This window comes from Musa acuminata, chromosome BXJ2-4 (assembly GCF_036884655.1).
Source record: "Musa acuminata AAA Group cultivar baxijiao chromosome BXJ2-4, Cavendish_Baxijiao_AAA, whole genome shotgun sequence".
Taxonomy (NCBI): Eukaryota; Viridiplantae; Streptophyta; class Magnoliopsida; order Zingiberales; family Musaceae; genus Musa; species Musa acuminata.
The window spans coordinates 11,299,761-11,315,139 of record NC_088341.1 but is presented as its reverse complement, the minus strand read 5'-3'; the positions used below and the strand labels follow the sequence as shown (position 1 = coordinate 11,315,139).

Sequence of the window (15,379 nt, the reverse complement as noted above, 5' to 3'; positions counted from 1 at the left end):
TACATGCTATCGATTAAGTCGATCACGCCAATATAATACTTAAAGAGAATAAATATATTTAATTTATGCAATATTATTTTTTTACATTGAACTTGCATTCTTTTTTTTTTACAAAAAAAAAAGAATTAAGTTAGATCAATTTATTTGTATTAAATTTATGAACAAAATTTACCTCGTAATTAATATATGTCATAATAAACATTGGTGTTAACATTAAGGAACAATGAGTAGGATGCTTGTGAATTTTCACCCTACATTTTTCTAACATGATTACAACAGAAATATCCAAATCCATTTTAGAAGTGGATCAAATATCCATCTTTTAAGTATTATAATCCAATTTAAGTAGGTTGGTTAAGCACCAATATGTAAAATAAAAAATAAAAAAAAAAACATAAAAGCTGATTTGCTATCATAATGATCATTTCAAATTAAAAGGTCAAAGTAGTAGAACACAGCACAATTCCTCTCCGACTTGTAGTCACACACACAACCTCAATCAATCATGGGTAAGAAGGGACCTCCCACCGGCTTCCTGTCCCCTCCTCCGAAGGGAAAGCTCAATCAAATGTGGCCAACGGTGGCTCGGGTGTGACTCAGCCTTGTACAGGAAGTGAACTATCGATCGGACCGTTCCCCGGCCCCGGTTCTCCGAGTCGCTCGCTCCACCGCTCGCCACGCCTCTCCGCCAAGAAAGCACAAGAGGCCGAAGGAAGAGAGAGAGAGAGAGAGAGAGAGAGCGAGAAGAGGCCGATGCAGAAGAAAAGAGTCGAACCCGACGCCATGGCTTGCCCGACCTTCAGAGATCTTGGAGGCTATCGCTTCATCTCCCCCGTCCATTACGGCTCGCCCAAGAGCATCTCCGCCGCCTCTCCCCCTCCACAATCGCTTCGACAGGATGAGGAAGAGGTCGAGAGTGACGAGGGCGATTTCGAATTCGAATTCGCTCTCGCTCTCACCGACCCTGAGCATGGCGATGAAACGATCACCGCGGACGAGATCTTCTCCGACGGCCGGATCCGCCCCCTTTGCCCTGTTTTCGGCCGCGGCCTTCCCATCGCCGACGGCCCAGTGGACCGCGACCAAATCCACCGGCTGTTGGGCAAGAAGCCGTAGCGGGACTCCGGCCTGGACTCGACGCCGTCATCGTCGGAGGTGGACGATCTCGAGCGGGTCGTCCCTGGGACGTACTGCTCGTGGGCACCGAGGCCGTCCGAGGCAGCGGCGCAGGGGCGGTGCAAGAAGAGCAGCTCCACGGGGTCGTCGCTGCAATGGCGGATCCGGGACCTGATGGCGAGGCGGAGCCAGAGTGACGGGAAGAAGAAGGGCATGTTCCTCGCGGCGAAGGAGAGGAGGGGGAACAAGAAGAAGGCGGAGAAGGGCAGCCCACCTCGGAGCCATCGAAGCGAATCCGAGGTGGCTGTGAAGGAGGGAAAGGAAGAGAAGAACGGGAGAGGGGGGAACGGAGGCGTAAAGGCGGGCCAGTGGGATATCGTCACTGCCCACCGGGTGTACTACGGGAAAGGCGGTGAGCAGGCGGCAAGACGCGGCCCGCGGCAGTTGTTCTTGCCGAACAAACGAAACGTGTTCGGGTTCTTCGCCAACGTCAATGGCATCGCCCGTAGGTGTCACCCTTGTTAATTTTTTTTTTGTTTTTTTAATATGTTTTTATTTCTTTTAGAAACATTTTTTTTTTTTTTGCGAGCATAGAATTTAGAAAATATTTTCAAAACTCCGTTTGGTTAAATTCATCTATATAATCATCATTAATTTAATTACAATATAATTAAGAAAATATTTTCAAAGTTCCAATATATATATTAGTTTAATTACGAAAGGAAAGGATCGACTCGACAGCGTTCCAGTCTTGTTGGATGGATAAGCTTGTCGGTCATCTCCTGTAATTGTTCGTGCCGAGTCAAACTTGGACAACAGTAGCATTCGACAAACGTGATCTCTTCCACCGTGTTCGTCTTCGATGTTATCTCGATTATTTTCACGTCACCTTTTCTCTAAATAATCCCGTGCTACAGCGACAATTCATGCTCATCTCTGCCACATCTTGCAGTAAGGGCCATGGGCGCTCCAAGACTCCATCTCCTTTACGCAAGCTATCCACACCGCAGAGCTCATTGCGTGGCTGTGACGATGGTTTGGCCGCTTACGTTAAAGCTTCACTCTCCGGTCTCCATATCAAACGGGTGGAGGAGGAGCGGCGCGGGACGATGAACCGAGGCCGGAAACCAGCCCACGTCCCTCGTCTTCCTCCTCTAATGATCTCTTTGAACGAAGCGCGCAATCAAAGCGTCCCGTCCCTGCATGATGCCGGCCGCTTGGGTTCGGAGCATAGGCAGTCTCGTGCGGTCCAACAGGCGCAGGGCCGCTCTCAGACCCGCCATCGTCCTCTCCAGCCTCGACAGCAGAAACACTCCCACCAAATCTTCCGCGCAAAATTCCTTTCCAAGGCCCGACAAGAGCTCCTCTCGCGTCTCTGCTGCCCCGAGCACGCTCACGGTAAGAGATCGATAGCCACATAGAGCGGCACGCTCGTCATGGTGCCAACCCAAAAGCTTGGGTCGCACTCCTCTGATTCATGCCATGTATAAGTCTCAATAAGGAAACAGTACGATTTGTCGGCCTCTCGAGGGTTGCACGAGCAGTGATTGGGTTCCCCGCCGCAGTCGCCATTTCCTGGCCAGCCCCCATCTCGCCCGGCGAATGCTCCTTGTCATAGGGAAGCGCCATCGAAGCGCCCACTGATTCAATTCACCCCCAGTCAACTTGCCCTGCTTTGCGATATGGTGAAGAGAATAATAAGAAAGGCATGAAGCCATGGAAAGAAAGCCTGGCATTCGTAGAGAAGACTAATATTGTACTCTCGAGTCATGTGAAACGCTTCCACCAGTAGGACACGCATATAAAATGGACAACTCATCGCCAGGCATTGGATCTCGAAGACTTTTGGTGTAGATAGAGGAGGAGGAGGAGGAGGTTTGTGGGATCACCGATGCCTCACTCGGCTTCTCTTTCTCCTCCCTGTTATGTCTATATTTCTTCTTCCTCGTATCTGATCTCAGCATTCTGGAAATTTGGTTCGAATAAGCTTCTTTTGAGTTCCTCTTTCTGATAGCTTAGATTCGAAGATGATCTATAGAGATTTTAGATGGGCTGCACTGTTTTCTCTTTTACAAGCTGCTTTTGTTCTTTCCCATCACAAACACTCTTTTCTCCATGAGAGATAAGTGCACCACTTAATCTCTGTGAATGTGCAGGAAATGGATCCGATGGAGCGGCTGACTTCGGGGTTCCAGCGCTTCAAAAAGGAGGTCTACGAGTAAGTCAATCTCCCCCGTACATGCGCGCAACTTAATCCTCCCATGGATTTACATGGATTGCATGCACGAAAAAGTAACTCTTCATCGTCGATCCATCTGTAAGACCGTAACTATTGTCTTACAGGAAGAACGCTGCTCTGTTCACTCAACTCGCAGATGGTCAGAGCCCCAAGGTGAGTTCCTTCCTAACGAAACCAAGTCTTCTCTGTGCTGCAAAATCTAGGAAGACGACAGATTAAGTTAACCCCACAATCGAAATGACTTCAATCAACAAGTGGGATCTATCAGTAAAAAAAAGATCTTGGGACGAGCATTCCGAGGCTTGCATGTGAGTTACCGCAGTACTATGATCCCATGAACAGGATCTTATGTTACGTGGTTTTGATTCAGTTCATGGTGTTTGCGTGCGCGGATTCTCGTGTGTGCCCGTCCGTGGTGCTCGACTTCCAGCCCGGGGAGGCCTTCACCGTCCGCAACATTGCCAACATGGTCCCTCCGTATGACCAGGTTACTACTGCATTAACGTACTCGATGAAAGAAACTTGCTCTCTTCATATGGCATCCCTCATTGTTTGTGCCTGCAGACGAGATACTCCGGGGTTGGGGCTGCCATCGAGTACGCCGTCCTCCATCTCAAGGTCCAGCAGTCGATTACATTACTGCTTTGTCCTTTTGGCCCCCCATCTTTCATTTGTTTTCTTTTCTCGAGAGATGGATCGACAGAAGGATAAATACATAAGGAGTTTAATGATCATTAGAAGAATAAATACCGACTCTGTTAATCTTGGGCAGGTTGAGAACATTGTGGTGATCGGGCACAGTCGTTGCGGTGGAATTAAGGGGCTTATGTCTATCAAAGAAGATGGCACCAGAAGCAGGTAAGAAACATCACCTCTGTTTTCATCTTTCAGTAATTGGCAGCATTAGTGTTGACTCTTTTTTCTTGAAAGATGAAATAGATTGGAATTTCCTCCAAATTTCTTGGGAATTCCGACCAAATGATCCTCCTTATCTGGTTGTGATCAGTGCCTTCATAGAGGACTGGGTGAAGGTCTGCTTGCCAGCATTGGAGAAGGTGAAAGCAAATCACTCAGCCTTGCCCTTCGAGGATCAATGCACCCATTGCGAAAAGGTGTTCTTCTCTTCCTTTTTTACGATGATACTTTCTAGTTCATACAAGTAAGCAATGTGCAAAGGTTACATTCACCTTCTCTCAAGCTAATTTTAGCAGATGTAAAATTGCTACTGCTTCTTGGCTCTGAGGATAGTGGAATATGATGATTACTGTCAACAGCAGCAGAGAAGACTTTTTTTGGTTGAAATGTTTTGAGCTGTTGATATCGGAAAGAGAGGTTTGCTTTTGGCTATTGTGTTGCTGACTGATGCCATTCTCTTCGACCCTTGGCAGGAGGCAGTGAACGTCTCTCTCCACAACCTGAAGACGTATCCCTTCGTCAAAGATGGACTGGAGAAGAAAACACTGAAACTGATCGGGGCACATTACAACTTCGTTGCCGGCAGCTTTGATATCTGGGAGGTATGAACCGGAGGCTTAAAGGAGCTCTCATTGTTGTCGTGCCAGCATGCGCTTAACTCGGGGTTCTAACATGGCAATGTACCGTTCATCGTTGTACCTTGTTTTCCTTGGAAAAGAAACATCAACATGTATGCAAAATTCATCTGTGATCTGATATGGAAGTCTAGCAAGAACAGTTCCCGACAACCACTCTGTCATATCTCATACCAGACGATGATCAAGTTGCTATTAGATACAGGAATGACAGCATCACACTCCAAAGGTGTGGGATGTAAGATGTCAGGTATCATCACCACAGTCGGCAGCGGCAGCAACTGCAGTTATTACATTCAAACAGCACGGATATTTTGCCGAGTACGTCTGTATTACGCGGACAAGAGTTGGTAAACCATATGTAAGCATATGAAGTAAGCCCACTTGGAAAGTCAAAGTTGTGCTACAAAATCATACTTGACAGAGCAAAGAGAATACAATGAATCCGTCAAGTCTCTCTAATGATCATTGCCTCAAACATCAGCTTTTCCAATTACTTGGAAATGCCATCTAAGTCATTGTATAGATTATATTTTTGTTTTTCGTACCAACTACAGGACTGCGAACTCAACCATTGACCTTTGAACTGTGTGCCAAGTCTTGTTTACAAGGGCACGCCACTCTGAGAAGAACAAAAACTCGTTTTCTTTCTTTGGTTGCTTCCTTCTCCCAGTCTTTTGTCTTTCGCAGGAGCAGTAGGAAAGCAGATGAACTCGGAGGGCTGGACTTGGGGTCTCCTCCGAGCTTGACTTGAGCAATGGATGCTTCTAAATCATATTTTTCTATATACGGTGTTTATGTGACATGTTTGTGATAAGACTAAATGTGGTCATCATTGAAAGTATATTTAAAGGCACTAAACCTCTCACAGTTCCTTGTCCTCCAAGGTGTGGTTTCTTTCACCTGCTACAAATCCTTCAAACCTTCTTACTTGCCATCCATGTCCGCATTAAGGGAGCTTCAACACCATTCATTGCCATTTGTTTTACCCTTTTAACCCTTCAAACCTTTATATTATATATATATATATATATATATATAATCTTCGAAGGACACTTCATATATAAACCCCCCCTCTGGAGGTGCGGTCTCCAAGCCTTCATCTTCCTCTGTTCAGCAAGCAATGGTTTCGTCGTCCTCGATCCGATTCATCGAGGCCGCCCTAGAGGCTACCGGCGACAGAGCCCTTTCCTACGTCCACCATGGCCTAAAGTGGCTCATCCGCGATGACCTCCTCTCCCTGTTCGACGATTTCCGGACCCTCTCCCCGGGGTCAGACACCTTAACCCATAACGACGGCACCACCGTCCACCTCCTCTACGCTCATGGCGTCTTGCCCGTATCCTCGTCCCTGCCGCCCGTCCTCCTCACCATATGGTTGCACCAAGCATACCCCTTCGTGGCACCCATCGTGTACGTGTTCCCCGCGACCGGTGAGCAGATGGTGGTACACGATCACCCTTTTATCGCTCCCTCCGGTTCTGCTGTCCTGCCCTACCTCCAGACATGGCAGTATCCAAAGTCCAACCTCTCCGATCTTGCGCGCAACCTCGTCAAGGTCTTCAGAATTTGCCACCCCTACGGCTTCATCCCTACCTCGCCCGGCCGCACCGATGCTTCTCTTGCATCCAAGAGGGAGGCGATCGACCGGTTGGTAGCTGCACTCCACTACGACGTGAAGCGATTCCAGGCTCAAATCGAGGAGGACATGAAGCAATTGTGTAGCAGGCAAGCTACGCTGCGCGAGCGAACTGACATGATCGACCGGGCACTGGGAGACCTGGAACTCGAGCGGCTGAGGTCGAAGGAGGTCGCGAAGCAGATGGTGGATAACGCGGACGTGCTGTCGAATTGGCTGCAATCGCATGGTACCGAGTCTTGTTTGTACATGGAAGAGGTAGAAGGATTCGAGGCGGCCGACGAGAGCGACCGATGCTTGCTGGACAACGAAGCCGCGGCGCAGGCCATCGACGACTCGGTGGAGGTTCTTGGTGAAGCACTAGCGGCGGGATCGGTAACCTTCGCAAACTATATCAAGCAGGTGAGATGTTTGGCGAGGGAGCAGTTCTTCCACAGGGCGATGGTCGCAAAAATCCAGCGGTCCAATGAAAGTTCATCAGAGCGAGCGATTTGCTAATTGATTTCTATTTCTTTTCTTTTCTTTTCTTTTCTTTTGTGCGGAAGCTTAAAGGATTCGTTCAATTACTATTTGGATATTTGTATCTCGTTATCGGATAAATGTCTTCCACAAACATGCAACGATGTTTTTCGTTGCGTTGACTTTGAAGATTTCCAAAGTTCATGCACATGCTCCATAATCTCAAGTCTCCGAGTAGAAAATGCCATACCCGATGACCGACCGGCCACCTTTGCAAGTCAACCGAATATATATATTAAAAGAATATATATATATATATATACATATTAATGGTACTAAAATATTTATTTTTAATAATAAAAATACTTAATGATAAAAATAAAAATAAAAATAAAATGTGAACTTACTTGATAAAAGATCAAATAAATATAAAATAATAATTTTATATTTCTTAAACACTCTGATCACTCATCATGATGTATGTGTATGATTTAATCTATCTTTTTATCTCGTTTAAATCATGTCAATATTATAGAATCTCATATGATAAATTTAATTAAAAAACTTGATAGCTATCGAACTTATTCAGTCTTTCCCACTTGATAAGATGGGTATATGATCAAATTCTAGTTTTACTATTTATGCTTAGAATATCCAGATTTAATAACTTCTTTACAACGAGCAAGAATTTTTATGATTCCTTTATATCCCAATTATTTTATTTGCTTTAAGACCTAGCCAATCCAATTAGGATAGAGGGAATGGAAATATCAGAAGAAAATCTTAAAATTAATGTTTTATCGACGTCTATACATTTGGTGCATGTCGAACTCGAGCTTGACCCGAACATGTAATTGGGTTCAAATTGAACCTTTCTTTTTTGGTTCGAACTCCAACCGTATATATAATATATAATTTTCCCAATAATATATTTCTCGAAAAAGAAAATGAGTCACGGCCCTTACGTGAGTGCCGAGATCGCCGCCGCGGGTTCATTCCCCTGCCTCGCTGAGTTGCTGCCCCACCCTGGCGGCGCAGCCTCCGGTGTCGGCCATCCCCTACCCTTCTACCGACTCCCCGCTTCCGATCGCTTGTCGTTTCGGTTTCGATGGAGTGAATCGCGAGTAGGTGGAAAGCCATTTGGCGCGCATGTACTCCGGCCTCCGCCACGGCGGGACATGGAGACCCTTCTTCTTCAGGCTCTTCCGCGCCGCCTGCGACACGACGGCCACGATCTGGTTCACCCGGTCCTCCTCCCCGACGAAGACGGATGGCAGGGATTGGAGCACCTCACGGTACCTCTTCGTGGACCGCGCGATCTCGAACTCCGACCGGAAGTCCACGTCCACCAGAAGCCGCTCGCCGCCGCCGACGATCACATCGATGTACTGATACTCTCCTGTCAATGGACCCAATACCATCAACCAATCGATCGAGAATTAAAGGCGAACCCAGAGAGAGATGGGAGGCAGAGAGCAGAATTCTACCGGCTGCAACTGACGAGGTTTTCTTCCAGCGAGATTTGCAGATGGATGCATCGTAGCCGAGGGATCGAAGGCCCGCGGTGACAGCTTTGATGTACTCCTCTTTTCTCTTGCAATTCCTGCTCTTCTCCATGAGGTTCGATGCATCTGCCAAGAGCTTTATCTCCGTCTGACTCGTGCAGAGCACCAAACCCTGTCAGAACGCAACGAAAAAAAAAAAATCCCATTTTTATGGTGTTTTTAGACGAATGGATGGACGAGAACGGATTAGGTTGCCTTAACGGCCTCCGCGGCGTCCCGGGCGTCGGCGGATGCGATGGTGGGTTCTGCAGCGAGGTCGTCGTCGGGAGGGTTCCTTGTGTTGTTGCTTTCCCCCTCCATGTAGTTCCGGACCATCCTGTCGAGAGAAACAGAGCTCGGCTCCAAGTCGGCCCAGGAATCGAGTCTCTCCTCCGGAGAGATCCGGGGCGCGCTGGCGAATTGCCTCTCGAAGAGGCGCTTCAACATCGACTTGCCCGCCGGCTTCGCCTGATCGTTTCGGACCATCCCTTTCCGATCGATCGGTTGTGTCTCCAGGCTCTCTCCTTCCTCTTCCGATTTCGAACCGTAATCTCCAAAGCACGAGGCAGAGGCAAAAATGGCGGAATCGGAGAAGCTACAGAACAGCTAACTACAGAGGCGGAACAAAACCGGATGAAGAGAAGGCAGAAAACAAAGATCGGGAGCTCATTCGATCCAAAAGCTAAAGCAAAACACAACGACTAGGAATCATTCGACTCTACACACGGCACGGCTTCCGGTTTCATTCAACAAGCATGGGATTGCTTCCGACAGCCGCACCAAGCGAATCGGGGAGGGTTTCACGAGAGAGAGGGGAAAGAAGAACGAATCGTACCGCGATGGTCCGGTAGGCGGCGATCGATGCGTCCAACTGTGGATCACTCGGAGGCAGCGTTGGCGATCAGAGGAGCGGAGCCTCGGTGCGGACGAGGCGGCGGTCGGGGTTTTAAAGGGCAAATGGAGAAGCAGGGGCTGATGAGATGGAAAATCCTGCTTACGTGTCTTTCCTACTTGGTGAGACTTATCCATAACGGTGCTGGATCGATTCTTCTTGCCGCGCTTTGTACAGTACCCATCTCTCTACCGGTTCATTGATTGGCCACGTCTTTACGGGTCCCGCAGCATTGAGGTCGGTAGCGACGACGCGCATTGCCGCGATTCTTGGAGACAAAGTTCGTTTACATCAATACCGAAACGTGTCTCTGGTTCGACGGCATCGTGACTTAACCGGCGGCGCCGTAATTTCTCTGATGAGACGCCCGAGCTTACCGATTCCATTTTTTTAATCATTCACAATCCCTCTATTATTCCTAATTTAAAAATAATAATAAAATAATATTTTTAATATTTACTTTCCCTCTAATTTTAATTTTAATTTACCTGTGCACCCATACTCGTTGCCACCACCGATGCTACTTGCGTTCAACTCATACTCGTTGCCCCTTAGTCATCGTTTATGGCTCCTCAGATCATCATCCTATGATGGATTTAACTAGGTTTATGCCCCTTTACACCCAGGCCTCCATCGACCTTAGGCCGGCCGAGTGATGCACAGTTCCAGATAACGAGGGTGAGCTTGTTTTAGTTTTGGTCGTTGTTTCGAAAGAAATATCTAAAAGGTTTGGAGATTCTAGAAATATTCTTGTTGGAAATTGAAGTGTTCGTTGGGGTGTAGAGAGAGAGAGAGGCATTGCGGCGATGACTGAGTGGACCTATTATCATCTCCCGTTGCCGGAGATGAGTTTCCCGAAGGATGAGGATGGTGATCCTATGTCGATCGATGAGGGGCCTGAGCCGGCCGAGACATTCCTCCCTCTTGAGGGCTCCTCTGCAGTTCCAGGAGATCATCAGGACGGGAATTGTTGTGTGCGCGCGGGGGGGGGGGGGGGGGGGGGGGAAGGAAGTACTTTGCATCAGAGGAACTAGCCAAAAAGAGCAGTGTTATGGTTCTACCTTAGATTCCTGGTTTTCCTCTCAAGATTTAGGAATGGTAGATAGGGGCTTCCCTGAGCTTTTGGCTTGCCAGATTCGGGACTCGGCTTGTGCGTGATCCTGACCATTCCGGGTCTTCTTCTTCCTAGAGAAACCCACCATCGTCTCCGGGGTTGTTGTCAGCCGCCTTTCTGAAAGCATACCCGATCGAATGAAACCTGAAATATATATATCTCACATGGAATTCATAATTCGTTAGAATGGACATCAAAAGATTTGTACTTCAAATCGACATCATAAGATCTGTATTCGATCGAAACAAGATTACCTGTTTCTAATAGAAAAATGGCATCTGTGTTGTATACATATCGGATAGGTGTCGTACAAATTCTATGATGCTTAAATGTCATTTCCATACATAATGATAGATCATATCATATAAAACGAAAGAGAAATCAACATTGTAGTTATCTGCACTCTTCGTGTGTGTGATAATAGGTCAACATATTGACCTCCAGCCACAAATTCATTCGGGAGAGACTTCATATTTAAAGATGGGGTACATTGAAGAGAGAACCACGACATGCCTCAACTCCCCATGTCAGTAAAGATGGGGTTTGCTTCGAGTTGATCTACAAGCTTTTCCATGATATCACTAACAACAATGTGGAATGCATCTCTTGTCAATTCTCCGGCGATCACTTCTTCCTTGATCTCTGAGAAGATTTGGTCGTAGAGAAGCGCTACTGCTTCGTTAGACTCAGCTGGAGGCAGGCCTAGTCTGGATCCTTTTGCCTTGAGGAGACCCTGCAATCGCTCCATGTTTCCCTCTCCACGACCGCGAGCATTCCAATCTCCAAACATGCTCTCCATCTCATCATCGAGGAGCTCCTTATGTTCTAACAACTGCAAACAAACAGAAATGTTAAGCATACTTTGCTGGGAAGTAGACAAACTTGATAACTAAGAGATGGAGTTAGGCATCAAGAAAAGTATTAATTTGTTATCTCTGATAGGTATCTCCTCATCAACTTTGGTATTTTTCCGAATCCAAAATTTTTTGTCAGATCTTTAAGAGAAGTGCACAACAAATCAAAAGAACACCGTATTTTATGCGAAACTAACAATCCTCAGAACTATGAATCTTCTCAAGCTTGATGGCAAATAATTCCTTATTCAGCATCAGATTTTATTGTGCTGTTTTCTATTTATTTTTATCATTGAAGCTATCTGATCGACCAGGGAATTGATAGTTTTTCTCATTTCATGATCTACAAAGAATTACTGACATCTAACATGGGAAATTAATATGAAAATAATCTCATACCTTTTTTATCTTAGAGCCATTAACAACCTTCAAATTTTGGATAACTACAACAGGCTTTTCAGCCAAACCGTCTGCAAGATCTTGCAGAATGAGCTGAAGTAATTGTGCGAATTGTGCCTGGCCCAGCTGTTGTTCTCCTTCTGCTCCATGTTTCCTTAATATGTTACTAAAAAGATCACTGTGTTCTGTATACATCACAAAATAGAACATCATGTACTTGAAAATATTGTCCTTTCGAGAATAGTATGAAAAACAGAACATTGATTTACCTGTATATCAAAGTGAGGTTGTTTCAGCATAACACAGTGATACATGCAGCAGCGATATAGGCGTATGGCTATTGAATACGCAAAGAGGTCCCAGCAAAAGAGTGGCAAATGACATTGTTATCATGGCTTATTATGGTTTCATGAAAATCACTAAATAAAAAAGTGACCCACATCCATAAATGGCAAGACAATGAAAGCTATTTGACACAAAATTAAAAGGATCGCACAATGGAGTCAAGAGGAAAAATTTTCATTCTGTCCTTTATATAAACAAGAGAGAGTGCATGTATTATTATGACATAGCAATTACAGGAGATTCCAAAATGATGGCTCTTTTTTGATGGTACATGAAGATAAGAGGAATCTAATCTGAAAGCTTATTGTTCCTGATATAATTTGTGACCCAACCAAAAATCAGGTTAGAATTTACCTGTCTATATTAAGTAGGAGAAGCGCAAATTTGATTTTGATGTGCTATATATTATTGATTATGAAGAACAAAAGATGTGAGTTTTCACCTATTTTCAATCCAAGTGTGCAATTCAGATTATGAAAAAGAACTGTAAATAAAAGGAATCTTATCTGTCTTGCATGTGCTTAGCTTCTTTAGATATGAAAATGACACATTACTGAAAATAATTGATTGTGTAACGCTAGTCATAGTATTTTCGTGCCTCAACCTGTGGAAGTACTTAAACAAATTTAATATAGAAAAGCATTCATTTGTGTGATAAACAAAAAAAGATCCATGATACAGGATCAAAAGTTTTATATGATACAATATGCAAAATTACAATGAAATTTTCTCATAGACTATGCTTGTAAAGATATTTGATGAAACAACAATAAAACTGCAAGCTGTTTTAAACCATGAAAGATTGACAAACTGAAGAAAGAATAAGTTTATGAGTGACCTTATAAATACCATAGGAATACAAAACCTATACACTGAGTGTCAAGAAATTGTACTTGAATTGTCTTCACACAAAAAGTAGAAGATTATGGAAGAGGACAGCATAATGGCAATGAATGAGCAGGACAGTATATACCAACAGGTTCTGGTTTCTAAGATATAGGAGGTAAACCAATTTTGGGAGGTGTTTCTTTAAATCTATAATTGCCATGTCATAATTCATTTAAAAAAAAAAACATAGATGACCAAAATGAGAACATTCAAGCGAGAATTTGACTCTTTTTGTAGGATATATATACTCATATGCTTTACTGTAATTATGATTTTCATGTGGTCATGCACTATGTAATATGATTATTTGCAAATGAAATATGTTGTACATTGAAAGACCAACCTGAAAATGTAGGAACCCCCATTTCCACCCCCATAAGAACAAGAGCATCTTGAATCTTCTTTTTGCTGAGTTTTCCTCTGTCGTCTACATCCAGATCGGTAAAAAGATTCTCCGCCAACATAGCAAAATCATCTTCATCGTCTAGAAAAACTCGTAGAGCACTTCCATCCAATACCAAAATAGCAAGAGGATCATCTGAAAGGTTTAAAGAGATCCAGTTATAGTCAACGAAACTGAATGGCAAGAGCACAAAGAGTGCTAAATCTTGTATATAACTTCAGAAGAAATTTCTGAAGCATCTGTAAAGCACACTTGTATAAGTTATAGTTTCTGTGTGGTTGTCAAAAATAAGGAAAATAAAGACAATTATAGACTTGGTACCTCGAAATATCAACTACAGCAAGACATGCTTGGCGCAGATTTAGTCATTACATTTCTCTTCCTTCCTCTATTTGCATACTCAATTTGTTGTAGTGGAGCAAATATTGCCTTAGTTACACGATTTCGATTTAAAGATGAAGGATCCGACGATGTAGAAAACCATGCATGACAAATCATAGTAGATTACAAGGTCGGATCGAAGTGAAATTTGACAGGAAAGCTTCTGGCAATGCTATGCAAAATTTATTTCTGTTTCATACAGGAAAGCATAAAAGAAGTTTATCCAAATTGATGGATCAATGTAAACTTAACAAAACAAAACAAAGAAAAGAAAATAAAAGAGGGGAAAAATTTTTTCCACATAAAAATATTCTAATTGCAAAACATAAAAATTGATGCACCACTGGAACAAGAAGATGAGACCAGAAGTTAAAGAAAAGGCACAGTTCATCCTAAAGGTCTGCTCCCTCATAATGCGCACCAACTCCACTCCCATTGTTCTCGGTTTCTAAAATTGATCAAACCCTTTCAAAGATTATGTTAATCAGCACAAGATTGCCTTTGTCTTGCTTTGTACTTTTGTTTAATTTCTACATTGAAAGCATCACCAACAAAGGAGCTTCTTTTCAACTGCCCTTCATCATCCAGCGAACCCTTCCATCTAAATCTAACGATCAAGACAGTAACAAATCTACAGCCATCGATGTATTGCAACAACTTTCAAGAAATCTATAAAACCACCGAGGAAGACAAACCCTTCGTATGTCTGCCGCCGATCATCGTCCATTGTGGTGAAAACAACACAAATTCGAGAAGCCGACAGCTTAATTGCCCTAAGTAAACATGATAAGAGGACCAAAAGTGATGCACGGAAGAGCAGAGATCTTTAGCGGGAAACTCGACCTGCTAGATCATCGGCGAGTGCGAGGAGATACTCGCGGACCTTCCGCTTCACGGAGTCGGCGTCGATGACCTCCTCCTCGAAGGATCGGGCGTCGCCTCCGGCCAACCGCCGGAAGGCAGCGGATCGGAGGGGATCCGGCAAGGAGAGGCCGAAGAGGCGAGCGGCGACCTCGGATTCGGCGTGCTGGAGGAGACGGGCGCCAGAAACGGCGCCGTCAGGGAGCGGGAGACGGAGATCGTCGGCCCGCAGTGTGCTACCGTCGACGACCGTTAGTCCTCCGTTGGCCATTTCAGCGCGTGGGAAGGGAAGCGCAGGACGAGTCTGCGAGCACTGAGCTTGGTGTACTTAAAACGCCAAGTTGGACTCGGTCAACCCAACACCACCAAATCTATTCTACATTTTCTTTTCGATCTTAGCTATTAGAGGTTTTTGGGCTCCCATCATGGGCTTGATTGGGCTCAATTGACGGTCCACGTAAGGTTTCTTGTACATCCAGTTCCTCGGTGGGTGGTTAAAGCCGCAGCAGTCACTGATTGCATCCATGATCAGGATTCACCCATCGATGGAGCTTCAGACGCCACATTCGGCGCTGTCTATGTGAGCTGAAAGTTATCATAGCAGGCAACACGTACCTTCTCCGTCTCTTCAACATCATGGCTCACCTACTGAAGCTATCAAACGACTAAAGATGTGCTTCCTTCTTCTTCGGTGA

At 44.9% G+C, this 15,379-nt stretch overlaps 4 protein-coding genes across 5 annotated transcripts; 2 read left to right on the top strand and 2 right to left on the bottom strand.

Annotated features, from left to right (window-relative positions):
• The first annotated feature begins 741 nt into the window (after positions 1-741).
• Positions 742-5,058, top strand: LOC103981468 (carbonic anhydrase 2). Its single transcript, XM_065103924.1, has 9 exons — positions 742-1,621; positions 2,069-2,514; positions 3,273-3,334; positions 3,460-3,508; positions 3,726-3,842; positions 3,920-3,973; positions 4,128-4,213; positions 4,362-4,467; positions 4,744-5,058. Exons 2-9 carry the CDS (start codon positions 2,320-2,322, stop codon positions 4,876-4,878), a joined length of 804 nt encoding a protein of 267 aa, XP_064959996.1. The 5' UTR covers positions 742-1,621; positions 2,069-2,319; the 3' UTR covers positions 4,879-5,058.
• A 970-nt stretch (positions 5,059-6,028) lies between these two features.
• On the top strand, positions 6,029-7,042 carry LOC135608706 (protein ELC-like). The gene has a single exon (XM_065101732.1). The coding sequence runs from the start codon at positions 6,029-6,031 to the stop codon at positions 7,040-7,042; it is 1,014 nt and encodes a 337-aa protein (XP_064957804.1).
• A 729-nt stretch (positions 7,043-7,771) lies between these two features.
• On the bottom strand, positions 7,772-9,533 carry LOC103981466 (uncharacterized). Of its 2 annotated transcripts, none has more exons than XM_018824874.2 (4): positions 9,383-9,533; positions 8,764-9,157; positions 8,491-8,680; positions 7,772-8,402 (listed from the first exon to the last, which is right to left on the bottom strand). In XM_018824874.2, exons 2-4 carry the CDS (start codon positions 9,031-9,033, stop codon positions 8,062-8,064), a joined length of 801 nt encoding a protein of 266 aa, XP_018680419.2. In that variant the 5' UTR covers positions 9,034-9,157; positions 9,383-9,533; the 3' UTR covers positions 7,772-8,061. The 2 variants fall into 2 exon arrangements, with proteins under 2 accessions (XP_018680419.2, XP_009396480.2); XM_009398205.3 differs by having other exon boundaries at positions 8,770-9,157.
• A 1,361-nt stretch (positions 9,534-10,894) lies between these two features.
• On the bottom strand, positions 10,895-15,030 carry LOC135610019 (uncharacterized). Its single transcript, XM_065103923.1, has 4 exons — positions 14,667-15,030; positions 13,383-13,577; positions 11,807-11,991; positions 10,895-11,385 (listed from the first exon to the last, which is right to left on the bottom strand). Exons 1-4 carry the CDS (start codon positions 14,953-14,955, stop codon positions 11,068-11,070), a joined length of 987 nt encoding a protein of 328 aa, XP_064959995.1. The 5' UTR covers positions 14,956-15,030; the 3' UTR covers positions 10,895-11,067.
• Positions 15,031-15,379: the final 349 nt, after the last annotated feature.